This window comes from Dermacentor variabilis, chromosome 6 (assembly GCF_050947875.1).
Source record: "Dermacentor variabilis isolate Ectoservices chromosome 6, ASM5094787v1, whole genome shotgun sequence".
Classification (NCBI taxonomy): Eukaryota; Metazoa; Arthropoda; class Arachnida; order Ixodida; family Ixodidae; genus Dermacentor; species Dermacentor variabilis.
In genome coordinates, this window is record NC_134573.1 from 149322448 (window position 1) to 149343159 (window position 20712).

The 20712-nt window shown below is 45.2% G+C and overlaps 1 protein-coding gene across 2 annotated transcripts in view; it reads left to right on the forward strand.

Annotated features, from left to right (window-relative positions):
- The window catches only part of LOC142585461 (voltage-dependent calcium channel subunit alpha-2/delta-1-like), a 172890-nt gene extending 161055 nt beyond the window's left edge, over positions 1–11835 (forward strand). For both annotated transcript variants that reach the window (XM_075696236.1, XM_075696238.1), the window contains 3 exons: positions 16–131; positions 1642–1718; positions 2665–11835. In XM_075696236.1, coding sequence (XP_075552351.1) covers positions 16–131; positions 1642–1718; positions 2665–2775 — 304 coding nt within the window. In that variant the 3' untranslated portion in view covers positions 2776–11835. The remainder of the gene's footprint in view (positions 1–15; positions 132–1641; positions 1719–2664) is intronic.
- The last annotated feature ends 8877 nt before the right edge of the window (positions 11836–20712 follow it).

Genomic DNA, 20712 nt, shown 5'->3' on the forward strand with positions numbered 1-20712 from the left:
GGTGGCCCCCAACAGGCAGTACGGCGTGGGACGCGTGGGCTACACCAACGTGGTCCTGGTGATATCGACCGTGCCCTGCGCGCCCGTCTTCTGCGACCCGCCGCCGACGCCGCTACAGGCGCCAGTCGAAGGTTGGTTGCGTCGCACTGACGCCACGTGTGCCGTCCCATCGTCGCCTGACCCACTTCTATTCGATTTGCTCGTCAGTGCTTTTTTTTTTTTTAATTTTCTGAAACAGCCCATTCCGGAATGGATGAACGGCGGCTTTAAACAACCTTTAAACACTACTTTCGCGATGGCTAGAAGCGATTGCCAAAACTTAGCGTCGGGATCGATACCGGGGCAGTTGCGGTGATAGTACAGCCGAGTCCAACATCGAAGCCGTCAAGATGATGCTGATATATGTATGTTAGCTGTCAGTTCGTGCTTGGCGCTGTTTCTGTTTTCTTGTGACATAGACAAAGTGACTCTCACCAGTTCATCTGGCTCCACGAAGTTGCTCCGCATCGCACATTGCAACAAAGTGAACAGCATTTGATAATTTCGTTTTTGCCAAGCCAACCCCACCCCTTATGTAATACCCTCAAGAGGCACCGTGAAAATCGGCACACAAACACACAAACTCAGTATCGAGGACGACACTTTGCAGGAGTCGCAACTAGGTTTATTTGGAAAAACCAAGAAATATGTACATAAAAAAATGACGATGTACATGCCGAAGTGTGCGCAATTTACGAGATAACCTCACGCCGTAAAACCGAGTCATAATAATATCGGCCAGAAAAAAACAAGAAGGATAGAATTGTTGGGCGCTTAAACCGTTACAACTGCGCCCAACTTTCACGAGTCAACCATACCAACTAGTCTAGCTTACTGTGCTTCTATCCACAACGGACACCTTGGAGGTAATAGAGTGACAGTGACTATGTAAAACGAATATGTCCTGCATTGTTTTAAATTGTGTTTTGTGAAATTCCGGGAATACCGCGCGCTCAGTTCATACGTCTGCCTGAAGAGTCGTGCACCTTAGTCAGGAAGAGCTTTTCGCTGTTTCATAAATATTAATAATAATAATAATAATAATAATAATAATAATAATAATAATAATAATAATAATAATAATAATAATAATATTTGGGGTTTTACGTGCCAAAACCACTTTCTGATTATGAGGCACGCCGTCGTGGAGGACTCCTGAAATTTTGACCACCTGGGGTTCTTTAACGTGCACCTAAATCTAAGCACACGAGTGTTTTCGCATTTCGCCCCCAATCGAAATGCGGCCGCCGTGGCCGGGATTCGATCCCGCGACCTCGTGCTCAGCAGCCCAACACCATAGCCACTGAGCAACCACGGCGGGTCATTTCATAAATAGGCTATGGCAGCAAGATCGATCAGCTACAACATAAATGACAACTAACGTTGTGTCGCTTCAGTTTTCCTTCTCACGGGAGGCAACTTTTGTTGGCTTCCCCATGGCCAAGAATTCCATAAACTTCTAGCTATACCACCACGGGAGCATTACCGCCTTTTTATTGTTGGGAATCTGTTAGGGCGATTATTGAAATACTGCACGCCGTGTGAAACACGATCGACAAGCAGTCTGAGGCGACAAAGACTTCAATGTCACTTTGCTCGCAGTTGAAGACCCCGCACCCTGTGACCATCCACTGAGGTACAGACGTAGGCCCGACAAATGCTACGCTGACCATGACAAAGTGAGTCTGCATCTGTACTTACGGTTGAGATTTCTACACTGAAAGTTATTAAATTACAAGTAACAAAATATAGAAGGAGATTGTTTGCACTGCTACTTTGGAACACATCATTGGCTTCATAAAGTGCCCGCATTCCAGTTCAGATTGTTTGAAACAGCGAACAAAACTCTCCTGTGGTTATATTTGTACGGGCCTAAATCCAACGGGGTAACGCCTTGTGTTGAGTTGATTGGTTCATTGTCTAAGTATAGAGCCAAGCAGCATGCAAAAAGAAAAAAAGAAAAGAAAACACACAGAAAGAAGAAACGCGTAAGACAGGACTGCGCCCATCCTGTTTTACATCTGTATTTGTCCCTGTCCCTTGCGCACTGCTAAGCCTACAGCGTAAAAAAAATTACACCCTTCCCTTTAACCCTTTACAGTCTACAACCCACGCCCTTACACCCTTTTGAGTGTAACAGTGTACACTAAATGTAACGTGTGTCATGCGAGAGAGAAATTGAAGGTAGGAGAACAGATTTAAGACTATCCAAACTCATGAAGAAAAGATGTAAGCCCCGCATGACTTTCCTCTTAACTTTCAAACTAATTAGCCTAGCTATTTTCTTTATTGAGAAAGAGGATACCGTACAACGCTCGTATTCATGAATACACGTGTATATCAGCGCCCGATACGTCACGTTTGCGCAATTTGCAGTTGGCTGTGGCGCGAGAGAACCGGCCTTGTGTCCAAATCACCCTAACGTACAGGTCTTTGATATACAACTCCTCTTTGTGCATTTTGAAGCTGCCGTTACGTTGTCACGCTGCAGAACAGAAAAGGTCGACTTAAACATTGGAAATCTGAGGAGGCAAAAAAAAGAGAGAGATTTGGCTATCATTCGTTTACAAGCTATTTTTCAAATATTTTGCGATGATGACAGCATAGTTTCATGTGGGATCGCAGGAGGATTACCACGTGTGCGGCGGAAGCGCCCGACTTACAGCGTGCTCGACGCTGCAGCTCCTGACGTCGGCACTGGCGCTGGTGGCCCTGGCCATTGTGACTAGACCGTAAGACTGTGGATTTCACGGCCCATGCCACAATGTGGGCACGGCGCCGCGCCTTTAGCCACTCAACGGCCAATCATTCCTTCGGAGAAGCGCCGCCTGGCAGTGGGCAACAAAGGACCATCGACGGCCATCGGCTTTCCCCTCTCGGCGACTTGACGAGCATTCCACGCAGCAGAAGAGAACGGAAAGCAATGCATCGTGCACGCGTTGCTTTGCTGCAGTGGTGTTGTGTCCGACTTGCCGCGAGTGATCGGCGGAAGTAAGTGCAGTGAAGAATCGCTCGACTGACCAAGAACAAGAAAGAGACGGGCCTTCTCTCCCTCCCCATCTCCCTCTCCTGATGTGCACCGCGGTGACTGACGCTACTTGCGCACGGCACTACACGTGTGTTTAATAGCTCTGAGCCTACTGTCTGAGTTCGGCGACCATGTCATCCACCTTGCCACCTTGCCTAATAATCAACACTGTTATAGATAACCTAAAGTTAACATTAAGGCTGTATGCACGTGCGCTTTTCTTAAGGATGCTTGCTCATCTGCGTAAGACGACAAGGGTGACCAAAATTAGTTTTCGTGGAGTAGTGGAAGGAAAGCTACAAAATGTGAGAAGCGTCTGGTGGCATACTCTTGCACAAAATAATGATTCCGGAAATTGCACGTACAGCTATGTGAAGCCTTTGCCTGGCTACTTAAGAGAATTACATTCAACTGACCGACGCATGACGTGAAACGATACCAAAAAGGGCACGGCACTGAGGGTGACATGGGCACCTCAACGGTGAAGACAGCCTCCAATGGAAGGCGCATACCTTTGACATAAACCGTCGTCCAGTGAGACCCACTAAGAAGATGAAGCGAAGAGAGCGCAGCTGACAAGCTGCCCGTTATGTCCGTCACGTCGCGCCGTCTGGTGGTGGCCATCGGCGTGCTGCGTTTGTTTGTGTGTGCGTGTGTCTGTGAGGCTGTGTGTCTATTGTGCTGGCCACCGCGTCAGGAGCTGCGCGTCCTTCCGTGGAAGCCGCGAGTGTGATGAAAACTTGTCCAGTGAGAAAGTGGGATGGAGCGCCCCACTCCGCCGTCGGCGACTGAAAGGAAACTCTGCAGAATACGCATTTTCAGGATGAGTGTTGGGGCATGCTCGCCGCTCTCTCGCACTCTCCGTGAATGCTTTTTGCGTGCAATCGCGTGCGAACACTTCTCGTTGAGTAGCGATTAGTTAGCTCGTTGCTTCGTTTTCCTTTCTGGCTGGACGCTGGGAGACGGACTTGTTTTAGTCTTGTTCGTTTTACATTTGGTGTAGAGTAGCAGGTTTCTCACATGGTTTGTGTACGCGCCGGTGCGTTGGCCGTACGCATAGCGTTCAGTCTGACTGACTTGCCGTGTTTCGTGTTGTTATAGATGCGAATCCGTAAAGCGCATTTCTTTGACCCTCGTATGCCGCAGCAGCGTTTGCTTCTGCAATGGTATCCGCTCGAAGAGACGCATTGGGAAATAATCCTCACGGTTGTATGTGGACAAGCATTTACCTGCGCCCGCGCCATTAAGCTTTAAAACATTCTACCGCGCTTCGCTCCGCTTGCGTATGCGACGAGTGTTGCACAAGTACGTTGCTTGACACCTCTATTCCACCTCAAGCCACGTAAAATCCTCCAGCCAAATACGCATGTGAAAAAAAAAAAGAAAAAAATTTGATGACCTACACTCGAGAATCAACCACTTAGAATAATCCACAGCTGGCGCATATTTCATAGTTACATACAGACAGAAGGAAAGGTTAAAATAAAGCATTACAAACAACGTTTCGAATCGGATGTATTCCGACATTTCTCGTCTAAATATGCCGCGGTCATATCTTGCGAAAATGCATGAAAAGCAGTGTTAAAGATGTATTTTTGTTTTGTTTCCGTGCATGAATGTTATACGTATGTGTGTGAACTGAAAATCTATGTTCTAGGAGAAAAAAAAAAGGATGTCATGCGCGCAACGCAAGAATTTTTATACGCACACCATTACCTTGAGATTGCGCGCAAAGAACATGCTGCTAGCACATTTATGGTTGCTAGGACGACGGGGGAGGGAACGTACCGGCCCCAAATAGTGTCTTGCTCGCACTTCAAAAGCGTGCAGCTATCGTCACAAAAAATTGTTTGCGGATAATTTTTTTCAGGCAATTAGAAAATACTGCCATTTTATGACAATGCACTGAAACATACCTTGCGGGCTTCTTAAATTAATGAGTGATTATCAGCGTTGAATTCAAATTGCAGAAACAGATCTTTTCAACATAAGCGCTGTTCCGAAAAATATAAGAAAAAAGAAACCTAGTACCGGGGAGGTTTTGATGAATTGTACGTCCCTCCCCAGCGCTCCGCCAAAGCTTAGGAATATTTGACGCTTGCTAACGGAACAATCACGCCATTAACATTTCCGTATTCAGGGAAACTACTTTCGTTGCAGCTCTTACAAAGCGCCGAATGGTCTAATTTATTAAATCTGCCAGAAAAAAATCTGCCGGCAAACCGGGAAACGCACAGCCGGGTGTCGGCTGTGCATTTTCTTCAAATATTCTGAAAACGTTCCAGAATAGCGTGTAAGAATTCTTCCTCTAAACACGCGATTGCTGGCAACTGATTTTCGCGAATGCGCATTTCAGTAAAAAGGTTTGCGCAACGCGATTGCTACGTCAGTGCGTTACAACATTCTATTCGCTGAATATTCATACATGTAAACTATTTGCTGGGACTTTGAGAATTGTATTGTCCCCTTTCACCCGATAGCCATCGGCTATTGGAACATCTTCAAAGTCTGATCGCTGCGAAAGCAGGTGTGCGGTTTGTGGGGAACTTTTACGTAAACCACAATTTTTATTTTTCACAGTACTTCACTACTGTTTGGAAGAGCTACGCATTAATTTGAATGTCATACCTTCAGCTTAGGAAGTCATTTTAAAAGCTGAAAAATAATTTGTTGAGTAACATGTAAACTTTCATTCCCACCTTACCGGGTCGGTCACAACATCAAGCCGTTTTCTTAATATTTTCGGAAGCAAGTTGGTATGGCGGGAACAAGTGATATATGCATTGATATGGCAGTAAGCTCTAGATTCATAAGCCAGATTTTGTTTGGAGAATGAGTGTCATTTTGTTGATTACCTAAGGAATCTGCTAAGGAATATGCTGCATTACCGCTTTGCAACAAATGGCACTCCCCACATTTGATAGTTCTGTTTAAGGTAATGTTTTGTTTCCTCACATGGGAAGCTAGACAAGAGAATTGAAAAGGCACATTCGAAAGCTTTTGTTAAGTAGTGGTACGACAGGTTCTATTGAAAACTTTCGTAACGAGCTACAGATTTGAAGAAACATTGATAAAGTTACTAGTAAGTAGCTGCCAATATTACGCAGAGTGAGTGCTTTAATTGTTATTTCTTCTTTCAAAACTCACGTGGTCTCACAACAGGAAAAAAAGAACTATATCGTTTATTGTAGGTATAAACAACAGTCAGCTACTATAAGTTGCTGCGCTAAAGGAGAGTGGTCGACGCTACTTGAAATGACAGGAGATTCGTTCGCATTCTACACAGTCGCCTGAAATATCACCCACGCATAAATGTGCTCACAAAATTGGAATGGGAGTACAGCACTTATGCACATATTATTAAAACGATGTCATGCATGCCAAAGTAGATATTATTCTAGCGATGACGGCAATGAACAAAAAAAATTTGCTGCTTTGCCTTTGCTGTCAAGTGTCACTAGATACTAGCGTATGGCGGAATATCTGTAGTATCACTAGTATAAAAGAATGCTAATAAGACGAGCTCATTGCATTGCTGATTTAGCCCCTTTAGTCAAGAGTACATGATGGACCGTCAATGAATGTGCCGTAGTTAATTCTATTTCAAGACGCTGGACACGCCATTGAAGGATAGTCGAGGCTGTAGTATGACGCTCTAGTCGTTTTCTAACAAGTTTTTATAATGACAAAGCAAATAAATGCTCGGCAATGTGCAGCCGGTCATGTTGCATTCTCTTTTGTTAATAAAAATTGAATTACAAGCTTGTTGTTCATGCACAAGATGTGCCGTAAGCATTACGAGAAAAAAGTTTTTTTTTTCTTTCGCCATTGTTGAAGGAACACGGCACGTTAAACACGGTAGTGCCTTCAGCAAATTTGGCCATTTGCGTAGCCATACGTAGCATAGTGAAGTGAATTGAAGACACAGTCATTACGTAGGCGTAAAATTCACCTAAAGCTTACGGCCAGTGATTTTTTCTTTTAATTTGTATTGCCACCATTAAAAAAAACCTAGCAAAACAAGTCGGCGCCCACCGCGAATATGCGCACCACGTCTTAAGGGGTTAATGTTCATACTACTACACCAGAAGAGCTATCTCACATAGGTGGTGACCAAGACAAGGCGGTCATTAGGTGTTTTCGGCTCATGCAATCGCTTCCGGCGCATGCTGCTCGCAAAACCGTAGCCTTCGAGATCTATTTCTGTTACGCCGAAGAAACGGTCACCGGATGCTGGGTTTGGACACCATCTACTGTCGAATAAAACTTCTGTGCAATTTCTAGCTAACTGTGAAGAATTGTGCGGCGTTCACGTAGATCTCCCGGAAATACTAATTCCTTAAAACATGTGACGCCACATCTTACAAAAAAGAAGAAGAGTGGCACTGTGAAAAGGATGAAACGAAAGCTTTAGAGAAAGGAAGAGGGTACTGTTATTGAAAACGTATAATTGTTGAACATTTACACTGCTAATAGGCATAGTTGCACAGCAGTGTGACCCCCCCCCCCCCCCCCCAAGAGAACGTGCTTATATAGCTTGCAGAGCAATTGCTCTTCTTTTTGACAATAAGAATTGGAATTCTTGGATAACCTTAAGGAAAATTTGCTTGCAACTCTTGCAGACAAAAGGAAAGAAACACAGTGATCGACATTCCAGGACAGGCACGTGGATATTTTTCCGTAGTACCAAACATATTGAAAAGCGGTTGGCCAGCTGTGGGCGTTCCATTTTCAGCCCCGTTTGCAAGCGCGTAGCTTCTTGTAGCATCGCATGTCCTTCAACAACAAATGGAATGCGATTTTCCACTCTTCAAAGCAAATGAGAGTTATATATATATATATACATACATACAAGTATATGAAATAATGTGTATACCCGATCTATACTTGGTCTTGTGTGCACGCGCGTGTGTGTAGATGTATCGTACGCATGGGATGAGTGCAACTCTACAGGCTGCCAGTTGATGTCCCGCGTTCATGTAACACGCCACAAAGAACACGCGCATACACCCACCTGCGACTCAGACCCGGCACACTTTGAACACAGCACAGACACACTTGTCAAACTCTTTCTCGGGCTTCCAGAACACTCCGGCAGAAACACACGAACACCTACCACAACCTCCTCACTCCACTTACCGTGCAAGCCTACCGCGCAAGCCCCTGAGCTTAACGCCTTGACTTTCTACTCGCAGTTTAAGTTGTTCATCAAAAAGAAAACGAGCATTGCGTGAGTAGCATCAAGCACAAAACAGTAACAGATGAATGGAGCTTTATTTTCTCGTGGTATCTCTCTTATTAAAAAAAAAAGGACATGAAGAAATGCCAGAATTTTCTGTACTCTAGAGCATTAGCAACGTTTTCTAAAGCATTATAGCAATTTCCATGAATTGCTTCAGTTTGCCTTCCATTTTATCTGTTTGTTTTATCGCGAAGCGTTGCGAGTAAACTTAAACACTAGTTCAGATGAATGAATAAATCAGATGAAATATACGACAAATCGATCTTCATTTTGTTTTCACTGTTTCTTGGTGAATTCTTTTTCGCCGTGCGAAAGACCTAAGAAACCAGCGCCTCCGATCGATATTAAATAGTGCTTTTTCGTTGTCAGGGGATGCTGCTGCCCGCGCTTTATTGACGCTTCAGTGATGACAGATAAGAGAACATTAAGAAAGTGACGGCTTTCTATTGCGAAATTACCCGGAGCATGAATTCAATCGCCAGGGCCAAGGCAAGGGCGGGAATATTTCAGCTATGCTTTCCCATGCTTTAATCCCCTTCTCCCACGTAGTACACCACGAACACCAGACATACTGTCGAAGCAAAGTTTAAAAGTGTATGTGGACCATGAAATCTTATTTTTGGACATGATGGTCGAAGCTTAGGTTCTAACTTTCGCGAACGTGTCATCTTCCTTTGTTTTTTACTTGTATAAAGCAAATATTTTCTAGGAGGGAGAAACATCGCTGTCCATCAAAGGACTAGGTAGCGTTAACAAAACACACACAAAAAAAGAAGAAATCGGCAAACGTTGTACGCTTGTCTGTCTACTACGGGGAACAAACAGTTCAAGAGAAACCTTGAAACGGTTAACCCTTGTCGAAGTCAGGATTTAGCAATTATCCAAAAATAAGGGTTAGGAATTCGTGGCCGAGTGAATGCTATTCGCAAAGATGATTCAGTTACCAGAACCTGGCAGTGGACTACTCGTATTATGGCTTCAACAAAAACAGGGCAATAATACCAGCCCTTGTTAAATACCCTCTACCCGAAACTGATTAGAAAGAATATCAATTTCGGGCACCAGATCACATGTTACGTGCTAGGCTAAACAAATGCGGAAGTGTACATAAAGAAGCGGCTAAATAAAAACACGACAGATGGAGTCATCTTGTAAACGCATGTATAATCCAAAAAAAAAAAAAAAACACCGCGGCAAAATTTGCGACTGTCATTCGAGTAGCCAAGCATTTTTGGCAGCAGTGGTCCTGAGATAGACAGCGATGCGCCCTCGCTTATATTTTGTACAGCACATAAACCTACGCTCAGGCTTTCTTGTTCATTACGTTCGGTTATCGGGAAAGCTACTTCATTACGTGTATAGTGAAGTCGGACCTTACTGTTGTGTCAGGGCAGGTTAGATCAGTGCTTCCTCACTGATACGCCGAGCTAGAGTGGATGTGCCGTTTTGACATTCCAGATTTTAACCCTGTCGAGAGTGTGTCCGTTTCGTGTGTCCGTCGATGTTTTCGTGCCACGTGGCCATACCACCCCGTTCGCTTTTCACACGGGGTCCAGGGAGGCCATTGCTGCTCTCGTTGTTTGCTAGTAATGAGAACGAAAAAGTCTTGAACACAAACCATAACGTTTCATTTTTAATGTCGGAACGCGTCACCAGAGTCCTCTATCAAGTGCTGCCTATGCGTGAGGTGGCAGTGATACATAAAGCGAAATTTCCGAATAAAACCAAATGAACGGCAATGTATCATGCACCCCAAAACTTCGACAGCTGGTAATTAGGTAGCCTAGCAGTTACCTTTTTACGTCTTATTATTTTTTTTTTGGTTTCTCGGCCTTTACCATCCTGTCAGCTCATTCCGTGCAAGCACACTCCGCCAGTGTGAAAATTCAAACCTCTCTAGGCCAAGCCGGGGTATATGTCATGTACAGCTCCCAACACGTTCCACCATAACTGAATACGCAAATACACGTGCTCTTCAGCCAGTTTGTGCGTTGCCACGCCGCATAGTTATTTTTTGTTCTTCCGTCGTAATCGTGATACGCGAGCTATGTCCTCGAAAAGCTATATTCCGCTGGCTACAGTGATTACCCACATTACCCAGTCGTAACGGTGACTGTCACGTCTTGCCCGATCGGCGGCCCATTAATGTAGAGCTCGATGTTGTGCCCTTAGCGAACTTTTCTTTTTCGCCTCTGAGTCAGCCAGTGTCGTGGCGATGAGATCGTACCCTTCAAAGCCGACTCTAGAGTCACGGGGATGCCCCGTATCTGCTGCATTCGGGCCTCCGAATACGTGTACATAGCGTTTATTCTGTATGTCCTTCCGAGTGTTTCAGCTTGGACGATATGAACAAAGCAAAGCACAAGAAGTTTTCTGTGAGAGGCATCAACAAGAATAACAAGGTAAAAAAAAAAAAGAAAGAAAGGCCAACATACCTCACCCTCCCTTCAAAACAGTTATACAGGGGTGAACAGATTTGCGCTTATTGCCCGAGAATATATAATGGGCTTCAGCCTTGCGCTGAATGTTCATTGTGGATATGTTTGCTTTCCTGACTGCTAGAAGCTAAAGTAAGCCCCCAAGGTTGAAACAAAATACTGAAGGAAAAGAAATGGATGAAGGGTGCTAAGTCGTGAAGCTTGCCAAGCGGGGAGAATTTTCTTGCGAACCTATAGCGTGAAAAGTTACGGGTGCTCGCATAATCACTTGAGTTGTTTCATTTTTAATGGATATATGCATGGACACTGAGTGTCTCCGTGAGTTTTATTTAGTGGCTTGTTCCAGTGAACTCGCTGGCGCAGCATTTCTGTCGCATTTTCATCGCCAGAACAGGTGCATAATTACGTAACACGGTTCCTCGTGAATAATAGTTGCAGCATTGACGTGTAATAAAAACAGATTCTTGCACTAAATTTTCTTTCTCATGCTCCGTTAGGCGACTTCTCCTGAAAAATTGAACACAGTGTAATTGTAACTAAAAGAAAGTAGGATCGGCACTCCTGAAGTCCTTTTGTTGTTTTCAGTTTTGCTGACGCTGTTTAAATGTGAAAACATGAGTAATTAGTTGTTCGCTGCAGAAAGGAGTATTTTCAACGTATCGTACGGCAAAATGTGCGCACTTGAATTGATAAATATTTGTTGCTTTCCGACCTGAGAAAATCAGAAACATTGCAAGAATTGGGGGAAAGCATGGAGAAAAATGTCACTCACACTGAGAATTGACGCGTCGTGCTCGCTACAAATGTATCACGTTACAAACCCGTGGTGACGATGCTGTTTGTGCATGTTGTCTAATTCCTGAAGTGTTGCCCCCAAACTTTGAATGTCATTTTTTTGGGTTGTTCAAAAGCTGTGACAACACGTTTTTTCACGAATGTAGAGTCTGTGAACTTTGTTGTTACGCGAATGCGTTGCGTCGGTGCGATGACGTTTTGCCTCGGCGATTGCTCCTTTGAGTTGAATGCCTTGAACCCCGAGTTATGTGTTATTGCGGAATGGGGGAACAATAAAAGAAGTTTAGAAATGTCTTGTGTCTTCTCCCACTCTCTCCCTCTTGATTATTAGGATTTACATTGTAAAGCAGCTGTTATAGTGTGAAAGCAAGATTGTCAAGCCACGAAAGAACAGCGCTGCGACATCGCGGTATGTTCTTGCTTTTCTGGCACAATTATTCATGCATTTACTCTTGAAAAAAAAATTCGCCGACGATTCCCGTACTCCTTAATACGGAAATTGAGCGCAGTTCTATACGTGTTTTCCTTTCGCAACATATTTGCTTCTGCGGATAATCTGTGTAGTGCGGCACGTTGCAAACGGAGCGAAGCGTGGCGCGAGAGCCTCGCTAATCGGGAGATCGCGACAGCGAGTGCGAGGGTGACGCGTGGGCGCGATTCGGCGCCGGCCGCCGCAAACAGACATCCGCTAATGCAGCACTTTGCTTTCATATATAGTATCGTTGGACCCGCTCACCGCATTTCATCTGGGAACAGACGACGCACGTTACTATGGCGCCATCTCGTAGCGAGCATCGCCGCAGAGCGGCACTACTACGCTTTCTGTTGCGGTATCAATTGTATTGACACTACAACCGCATTTTGCCGTCGCCGTGACGTTCCATTTAAAGTTCAAGGGCGATAACGCCCTCGTCGCGCGTCGTATACTACGTGTGTGAGCGAAAGCACGCGAGCGAAGTCGCCGATCGCGGCTCAATCTGGCGCGCCGGAAGGAAGAAAGTGGAAAAGAAACTCGCCGTCTTCCGTCGCGCGAAAGGCCGCGCTACGATGGTAGGGAGGGAGGGGGCGGCGTTGTTCCCCGGTAGCAACTGCGCATTTCGTGACCGGGCGCAAGGGGTACTGACCGCGGCTCAATCTCGCGCGCGAAATATGAAAGAAGGCTAGAAGGCAGCGCAGGAGGGAGAGGGTAGGGGCGGCTTCGACTTCGCCAACGAGTGCGTACCTTGCACGGTCGCGCGCGGACGCGTGCGCCGTATTTTGAAACGGATCTGCAGAGGGTTACTCTTGTGCGCGCTGTGGTCTCGCCGCTCTTGCGTTGAAGCTGTCGACGGCACGACGCTGATCCCGCGCTTGCTCACACCAGCGTTTCGACAGCGAGTGTCCGCGCTCATCGAGTGTGACGTGTTTATGTCTGCTTGTCCGAGCTGACACCATGCTTGTTAATTCAGTTAGCATGCGAATGTTTCCAAGTAAACACAGCCGATAAAACTACTATCCTTACTTCGCATAGCTCTCTATTAATTTGCTATCGCAATCGATGCTTCGCCTTTCCGGTGAAACTGCGACTTTTCTTCTAACGCTTTCGTTATACCATCCTCCACTTTCCGCCTCATGGTGTTACTTTAGCCTCCTCCTCCGCTTTCCTCCTCGCGCTTTCTTCGCTTTTCATCCCCCGCTGCGCTCCGTGTTCGCTCGTGCATCCTTAGCTATACTCACTCGCTCGGTTACGCCGACGCCGACGCTAAACGCAGGAACGGGAGCTGAAAAGCTGCGCTCCAAAAGGAGTTGCAAATCCTCGTTTAAAGGTTTTGTTTGTGTCCTCCCAGATCTTCAGGTGCCTCCATTTGTGGGAAGCCGCCTACCTCAGAAAAATCCGAGCTGAAAACTATTTGTGTTAGTTTGGTGGCTGGACGTGATTAAAAATTTCTTGATCAATATGAGCAAACGCAGGCGCGGACTCTTTCGTCCCCTTCGCTCCGTGCTTGTTGGCGCTTGGTTTTCTAGCTAAAGAAGTGGCGTTTGTAAATTAGAACAATTCAAATAAACAAAAATTAAAAGACTAAGCCATCAGTTTATCCGCAGTTAGCTGAAAAAATGGAGTTATGAAATAGCTAAGAAGGAATTCTTCGAGTCCAGTGTATGGCTGTAAAGGTATAATTTGCCGCATATTAACTATCACTCTCTAAAATAATCAATGACTGTTGACAAACGAAACAAGTATCCTCGGTTTCTTCAGTTTATTTTAATAGCTCTTACGCTGATCATTTTGCACTGACATAACCTTTATCAAGGGATGCCTTCAATTCTGAAATAAATTTGGCAGAAATTTTTTTGCCTTCGCGCTAGGTTTGCCAAATATGCCGTAGTACTTTGTTTTAACAACGCGCTAAACGGCAGACAGGTGCATTTGACGCTTAGTCCAATATAATATGGCTCTGTCGAATGCGGCCACCATCGCAATGCCAACGCTTCTGTCTGCGGCCCCGACGCCGGGAATGATTTCCCCGGAATTGAGATTGCCTTGTTCCCCGCCGATGTGATGTGCTATACCACAGTGTACGCCCATCTCCTACAAACGAACCGTCCGGAATATGCCTGATCCCTTTCAGACGACGCATCCCGCACTAGACTTAGCGATTAGATGGATGCCTTCTGTATTTCTTGGTATGTTATCCCACAGTGATTCCGAGAAGAAAAATGGAGATAAAATTATTTTCCCGATTTAGTTCTCGTGTTCAGTCCTGGGGAACATGGCGCGTTCTAGGACCTTTGTTCTGGCTCCGAGTTGCAGCTTTCTTTGGGCTCCAAAATTTTCCTGCTATTTTTGGTTTGGACCTACTATGAAGATATGTTACGTCTCAAAAGCACCCTCCAGTGCTGCAGAACCTGTGAACCGCCTCAGCCAGTAAGGAAACCTTGCACTTGTAGGTGTGTTTACGTATGTGCTTTGCTGTGGCCTGTTTAACTCGTACGAAGCTTTTTCCGATGGTGCCGGCGAAGATGTGAATGCAAAAATAACAAATGCGTCGCCACCGGCTCTGCATCTTGTTAACTAACAGTGCTGTCATAAGTAAAAAGAAAAGTCACAGCCAAAACTGACAGACCATACTTTTCAATAAAGTTTATTTTCTTTCTCCTTCACAGGCCTACGAGGCACCCGCAGCTAAAGCAAGTTGCACCCTTTATTGGCCAGGAAGAGATTTTCTTCGTGGCCCTAAATGATGACAATTGGAAAGTACAACCCGTCAGAAAGCAACGTGTAATTAGTGTTGTTATAAGTCATTTTCGATGCCATGGCCTCGTTTTTGTCGTCGAATTAGTAATACTCACTCATTTCCACATCTTGAACGCTCCTTTTATTGCCGCTGTTACAAAGGCCACTAGGAATTTCGATCATTGACGTCATGTTCTTCATAAATAATCTGTCCCTGCCCTCACGCCAGAGGCGCGCCAAAGGATATGTCCATCCGTAAGCATTTTTCAGCCGCTCAGGCCTGCAGAGAGACAACATCGATCAAGTAGCTCTAAGTTTGGCCTTCCTTTCTCCCCCGTAAAAACAGCTGCAGTAAAAGGAGCAGGAGTAGAAAGAATCATAAAAAAAGGGAAATAAGGAAGGCTGGGCTCAGATAATAAAGACAAATGCAAGGCTTCCGTACCCGAGGCGCCAAATATCTTCGAAGCAGACACCATCGACACGCTATCGTCTTCTGCCAGGCCGAGATCCTAATCCGCCCCACGGACAACACGAAGGATTAAGGGGCCACTCTAATGGCGTGCGCACAACTTTGTCCTGTCTTTTCCCTAATCCGCGAGCGTTTTTTCTACAATAAAACTGCCCGTCGTTATATCGTGAACTATTTAACACCGCTTTTAACCCCGGCTCCTCCAAAGACCGGGAGAGCGTTCCGAAACGCTTGCATCTAGCTATCCCAGTGCTGACAGTCTATCAGCAGCTCGTCTTTTATACTAAGCCCTGCTGAAAGATGCATTGGAGAATGTTATACATGAGGGCGGTGGAGGTAGCCCTTGAGAAGCTATGTACGCAGATGGTTCGAGTTCGCAGTTTATAGCAAATTTTATTCGTTGCCTGTTTTTGGCAACCGAGTGATCACTACGCAATTCGGAACGTGCGGACATGCAATTGTGGCCAGTAATTTTTGTTTGTTTATTGATACTGTTAACCCCCGAAGGCTCCTGTGATGACCTGGTAACGTAGTTCACTTTTTGTGGCACTGGATCTTGAGACGCCGCACTAGTTTTGGAAAGCGTCACAAAAATTTGCATTAGAATTATTTATTGCTTCTCAAAAAGCTGGGAACCGTTGAGAACTATGCGCTTTAAAACAATTTTTGCTTGATGCCGTGAGAAAAGGCATCAGTAATTTTACTCCACCTCGGTAATACCTTCTATGCATGTTAGGAACAATAAAAAGCAGGACCCATGAGAAACTTGAGAGCAAGATGGTTCGAGTAAGAACTTTTTTTGCTGAAAAATCGAGGCTTAAATTGGAATCTGGAAATATTTCTTACAATTATGTCCGCGACCACAGTACCGTGATGGTGAAATAGACTATTGAGTAAATACAACAGCCATGAATGTTGTGAGTAGGAAAGATCACGTGAGACCACTCACCTACAGAGCGTCAGGTGTTTTATGTGCGCAGAATATCTACACGTTTGTACCAATACGCATGCATGTTGATTTTGTGACTAATAGACATGAAGGCACATGGTAACCCGTCCAGGTCCATTAAATAAACATAATATAATTAGGTAAGCATGGGTTGTTCAGAAAGGAAAGACTGAAAGAACCATCGAATGCGCCACCGTCAAAGGGTGCCGTACTTCCCAACCTTACTGTGACCCGCCTCTGGAGGCGATACTCCGTGGTCTATTTCCGGGAGTGGCGGATTATCGATTTCTGGTTGCCCCCCTGAGGCAGCGTACATCGACACCGCCTGGAACCGCTATACATAGCTCAACACACAGGAGCCGAAGCCATACGAAACAACCGCCGCAGAGCAGACCATCAAGTGCGAAACGTGCACAAAATAGCACGCTTGTTTTGTGCTCGTTTGTCGTGATGAAGAACTAAGGAAAAAGCGACCAACTCATTGAAGTCCCCCTATAGAACACAGAGAAAGAGTAGTAAGTAGCATGGGCAAAAAAGTACGCAGAGGTGGTAAACTAGAACGAGACTAAACTGAAACGAGAGCATTTTGTAGCTCTCTCTTCTGACACTTTCGCACAATACTCCGCAGGACGAAAAGAAGTGCCACGCGGGTCGTCACACCATTCAGATGAACGAAAGTTTGGCGTCTGCCAAACTCGGACGACGCGGTGGTGCGGGCGGATCAGTGTTTGACAGTTTGACAACACAGAGGCCATCATACAGACACAACATAAGCATAGAGGTCTATGCAAGTAGCTAGTCAGAAAACGACGTGAAAAACGCGCATTTCTTGCCGCAAACACATGTGAATGGGCTGTGCATAGTTTCCATGTGAAAATGTAAATAGCTTGAATGTTGAAGATGGACATAACATGGCTGCCTCCAGCTTTGTGGTAATTCTAGTCCCGTCCTTTGTGGCCTGTCAGGACGACTTGGCTTCTTGATCTGCTCCTCTCGAGAGATTGGGATGGCAGTGAACCGCACAGTGCGGGTGACACTACGGATGTCTGTAAAATTATCTACGTTATAAAATTGAGTTACTATAACTGTCCATAATCCATTTAGTTAGGTTCAAGAAATATTTCGATTTCCGCCGCTAAGGAATGACAGACGTTATAGCATCTAGGCACAACGCGGGATAGGTTTCGCTAATAGTAGCACTGGCAACGGTAATTAAACTTATTAGGTTTTGAAGAAATGTCACTTTGAGAGTCATTGACTGGCACCAAGACATTCTGCGCTTTGATGCGGCGTGCTTGAAGTGGATAATGTATACATTCACCCTCAGGTTTAAAGCAAAAGGCGGTTTTTCATCTCTAGCTTTCCTGTTTCTCGATTGACGCGTTTCTCGTTTGACATGTTTTCGTTTGAGGCGTTTCTCGCTCGCTTCTCGTTGTTCCATAAAAAAAAGCCTATCATCACATATTGAGTTACTTGCATTTCTTTTTTTCCCGATTCCTTTGCTTTTTTTTATTTTTGCCATAACAGCGTTAAGTCTTGGCAGGGACAAGTTGTGCAAGGAGGTTGCCTGAACGACACCGGAGAGCATGCGAGGTCTGCTTCCAGTTTCACAGCACTTAATAACGCTGTTAAGACGGCACAAAACACGTAACCAGCTAATGCGGCTAATACTACCAAGCGCCGCAGTACAATCGCCATCATACTTAAACCGCACTGTGAACACACCTCTGTAGCCATTTTAACATACACCAGCTGTAAGGACCAAATCACTGAATGGCTTGCAAGAAAGATGTATTAAGCTAACACGTCTGAGTCAAAAAGCAGGCGACTGATTTCGAAAGGTCGATTTCTTCAAGGTCAATGTACAAGTCACCTTCGTTCTTTATCGCACGAGTCTACAGTGCTACCTGTGACAATTGCGGCTGGGATGAAACAATCGCGAATATCCTGTCGATCTGCCCACGTTATAATACGGAGATGAAAGTGCTATCTAAGACGCTATAGTCACTGGACAGCCGGTTATTGTTAAAACAAAATGAGTTATGACCCTGACAGTGGTAACAACCAAAGTATGCATTAAATGCAGCTATACGTATAGTGCTAGTTCACTGGCGGCGTTGTATAGGCCTTGTGAGATTTAGAGACGGTAGTAGTGACGCGTGCTGCCTCCGACTTCTGTGCAGCGATTTTCTTTTCCTTACTCTTATCTTACTCCGTTCTTCTGGCTAACCCCCCTGCCTCTATCTCTCTCCCTCCTGTAGAGTTTAAGTTGAGGAATTGACAAACGTTAAAATTATTTTCCTTACATTTTCATCATTTTGATCCGAATTATTTTTTGTTGATCTTATCAGGCGAGAAGGCAGCGTTATTCTCTGGCAATTTTAAGGAAGAAAAAGCAATCGAGATTGGCACTGCGACTGACATATTCGATGAAGAATAATAGAAAAGTTAGCAGGTCTGCCCGTTGGAAGAAAGTCGTTAATCAAATTTATCTGCAGTACGTTCTTACTGAACCCCACTTCCGTTCCAAGTGTCCTCAACAACGTGAGACAAAGGCTTCTTACCGTGCTATGAGTGACCAAAGACAAAGCTCTCTCTAAATATAAGTCGGCGGGCGCCTCAACGTCTTCAGCCATTGCGTTCTTTTTTTTTTCAACTTTCAGTGGCAGCACACTTGAGTGCGCAACCATTTAGGACGTTTTCCTTGCAACGTTCGCTCGACGCAAGGACCGATGCAATTGGCAGTTACAATGGAAATGCATTTCCAGCTCGAGAGCTGTTTAACATTCGCCCCGCAATCGCTGGCCTGTTCCCGCTACCCGAGTCAGCCGCCTGCCTGCACTACGGCCGTTCCCAACTACTTAAGCGTTTGCATATTTAATGCTACAACCGGCAAAAGCCCGCGGCTAATTGCGAATTTATTGCATTAGCAAACTTCGTTATCGCCCCGCTTGTGCTGTGCACAGTTTTTGTGCCAGACGAAGTCGAGCACATGGGTTAACTTAGGCCGATACGACTGTTCCTGTAGGTGCATTCTCTACTCCTTCCCTCTCGGCTGATTATGTAAACTAGGTTGAGACGCTGGCACCTTAATATGCATTGTTTGGTTCGCTGTTTAACAGTTCAAGAACAAGGGAAATGGCGGCTTCGTGACATCGAAATAGCGCTTATGCTGTTTCTCCTGAAAAAACAAATGAAAAAAGAAAGAAGAAGGAAGAGCACCGGGAATATAAGCATATGGTATGAAAGGGCACTTGATGTAAATAATGCTTCCTGAAATGTGTCTTGTACCAGTCTCTTTAGGTCTTCCTTCGTTATTATTCTTTGCGCTATCGACAATTTCGATGCTTCATAAAACACTGAAAAGCAACAAAATACGAGCTTTCATCGATCGCAATGCAGGAAACCGGTCACTCTCACGCCCCGCCACTCTGTACAAAATCGACTACGAGAAAATCTATTTAAAACAAGGCAAGGTTACGAACTTTCGGGCTTTAAATGCTCTTCGATAAGTTTCCTTCTTCTGCACGTTGGTTGTGACAAGTGCCACATATTTGTGAATGCATAAACTCGCGATACCGGAAGCGACCAGAACCCTTAGGTAGAAGTCAGTTGTGAAATTTTCCCCATATGTAATATGATAATATAGATAGTTTTAAGATAGTAGCAGAACACGTGAACAACTAAGAGCTTGCTTTTGTGTATCGCTATTTGCAACCATCTCATGAATGTGTCAATCTGCTGCTCTCGATACCAACGTGTGAAAGTAGGAGAGAGAGAGAGAGAGAGAGAGAGAGAGAGAGAGAGAGAGAGAGAGAAAGGCAAAAGAAAGACAGGGAGGTTAACCAGAGATTATCTCCGGTTTGCTACCCTGTACTGCACTGGCTGGTACTTTGTAAGTAAGTCGGAGCACTGTACGTAAGTGCGATGGGCGTTTCCTGGTATGCCTGAAGGGACACGCCCTTTGCCGATCATTTGTTGCTGGACGCGGCTGCTTCCATTGTACTCATTGTCATGCAAGCACGGGGTGTGAGCGTCAGCCATCGTAATTCCCGTAGGCAGAATGGCGCTTTCTTTCACGTGCTGCACGTGCGTGAATACGTAATTACCAACGCCCGCTCATCATCCTCTACCGTGTGAAGGAAAGCAGGAGATGGAATTGTCGCGCTCAGCGCTTGAGGAAAAGAAAATATTAGATGAAGGTGCGTATATATGAGTATAAGAAAGCATGGCTGTGCTTCAAAGAGCAATGCTAGACATGGTTTCATCATGCAGACGGAAACAATTTGAAGGCTGGAGAGGCATTCGACAGGGTCGCCTCAAGCTTCGTTGCGCTTGCAGCCCCGTTTCTTCCTGGCCAGTCGGGATGACTTGGCTTCCTCGCCTCTTCGTCTCGGGAGACTAGAACCGCACAATAGATGTGACATTAGGGCCGTCTCCCAAATTACCTACTTTGAAATTTAGCAACTACAACTGCCAACCATCCGTTTATTATTTTCAAGAGAATGTTTTTTATGTTGCTGTGAATCAAGAGTGAC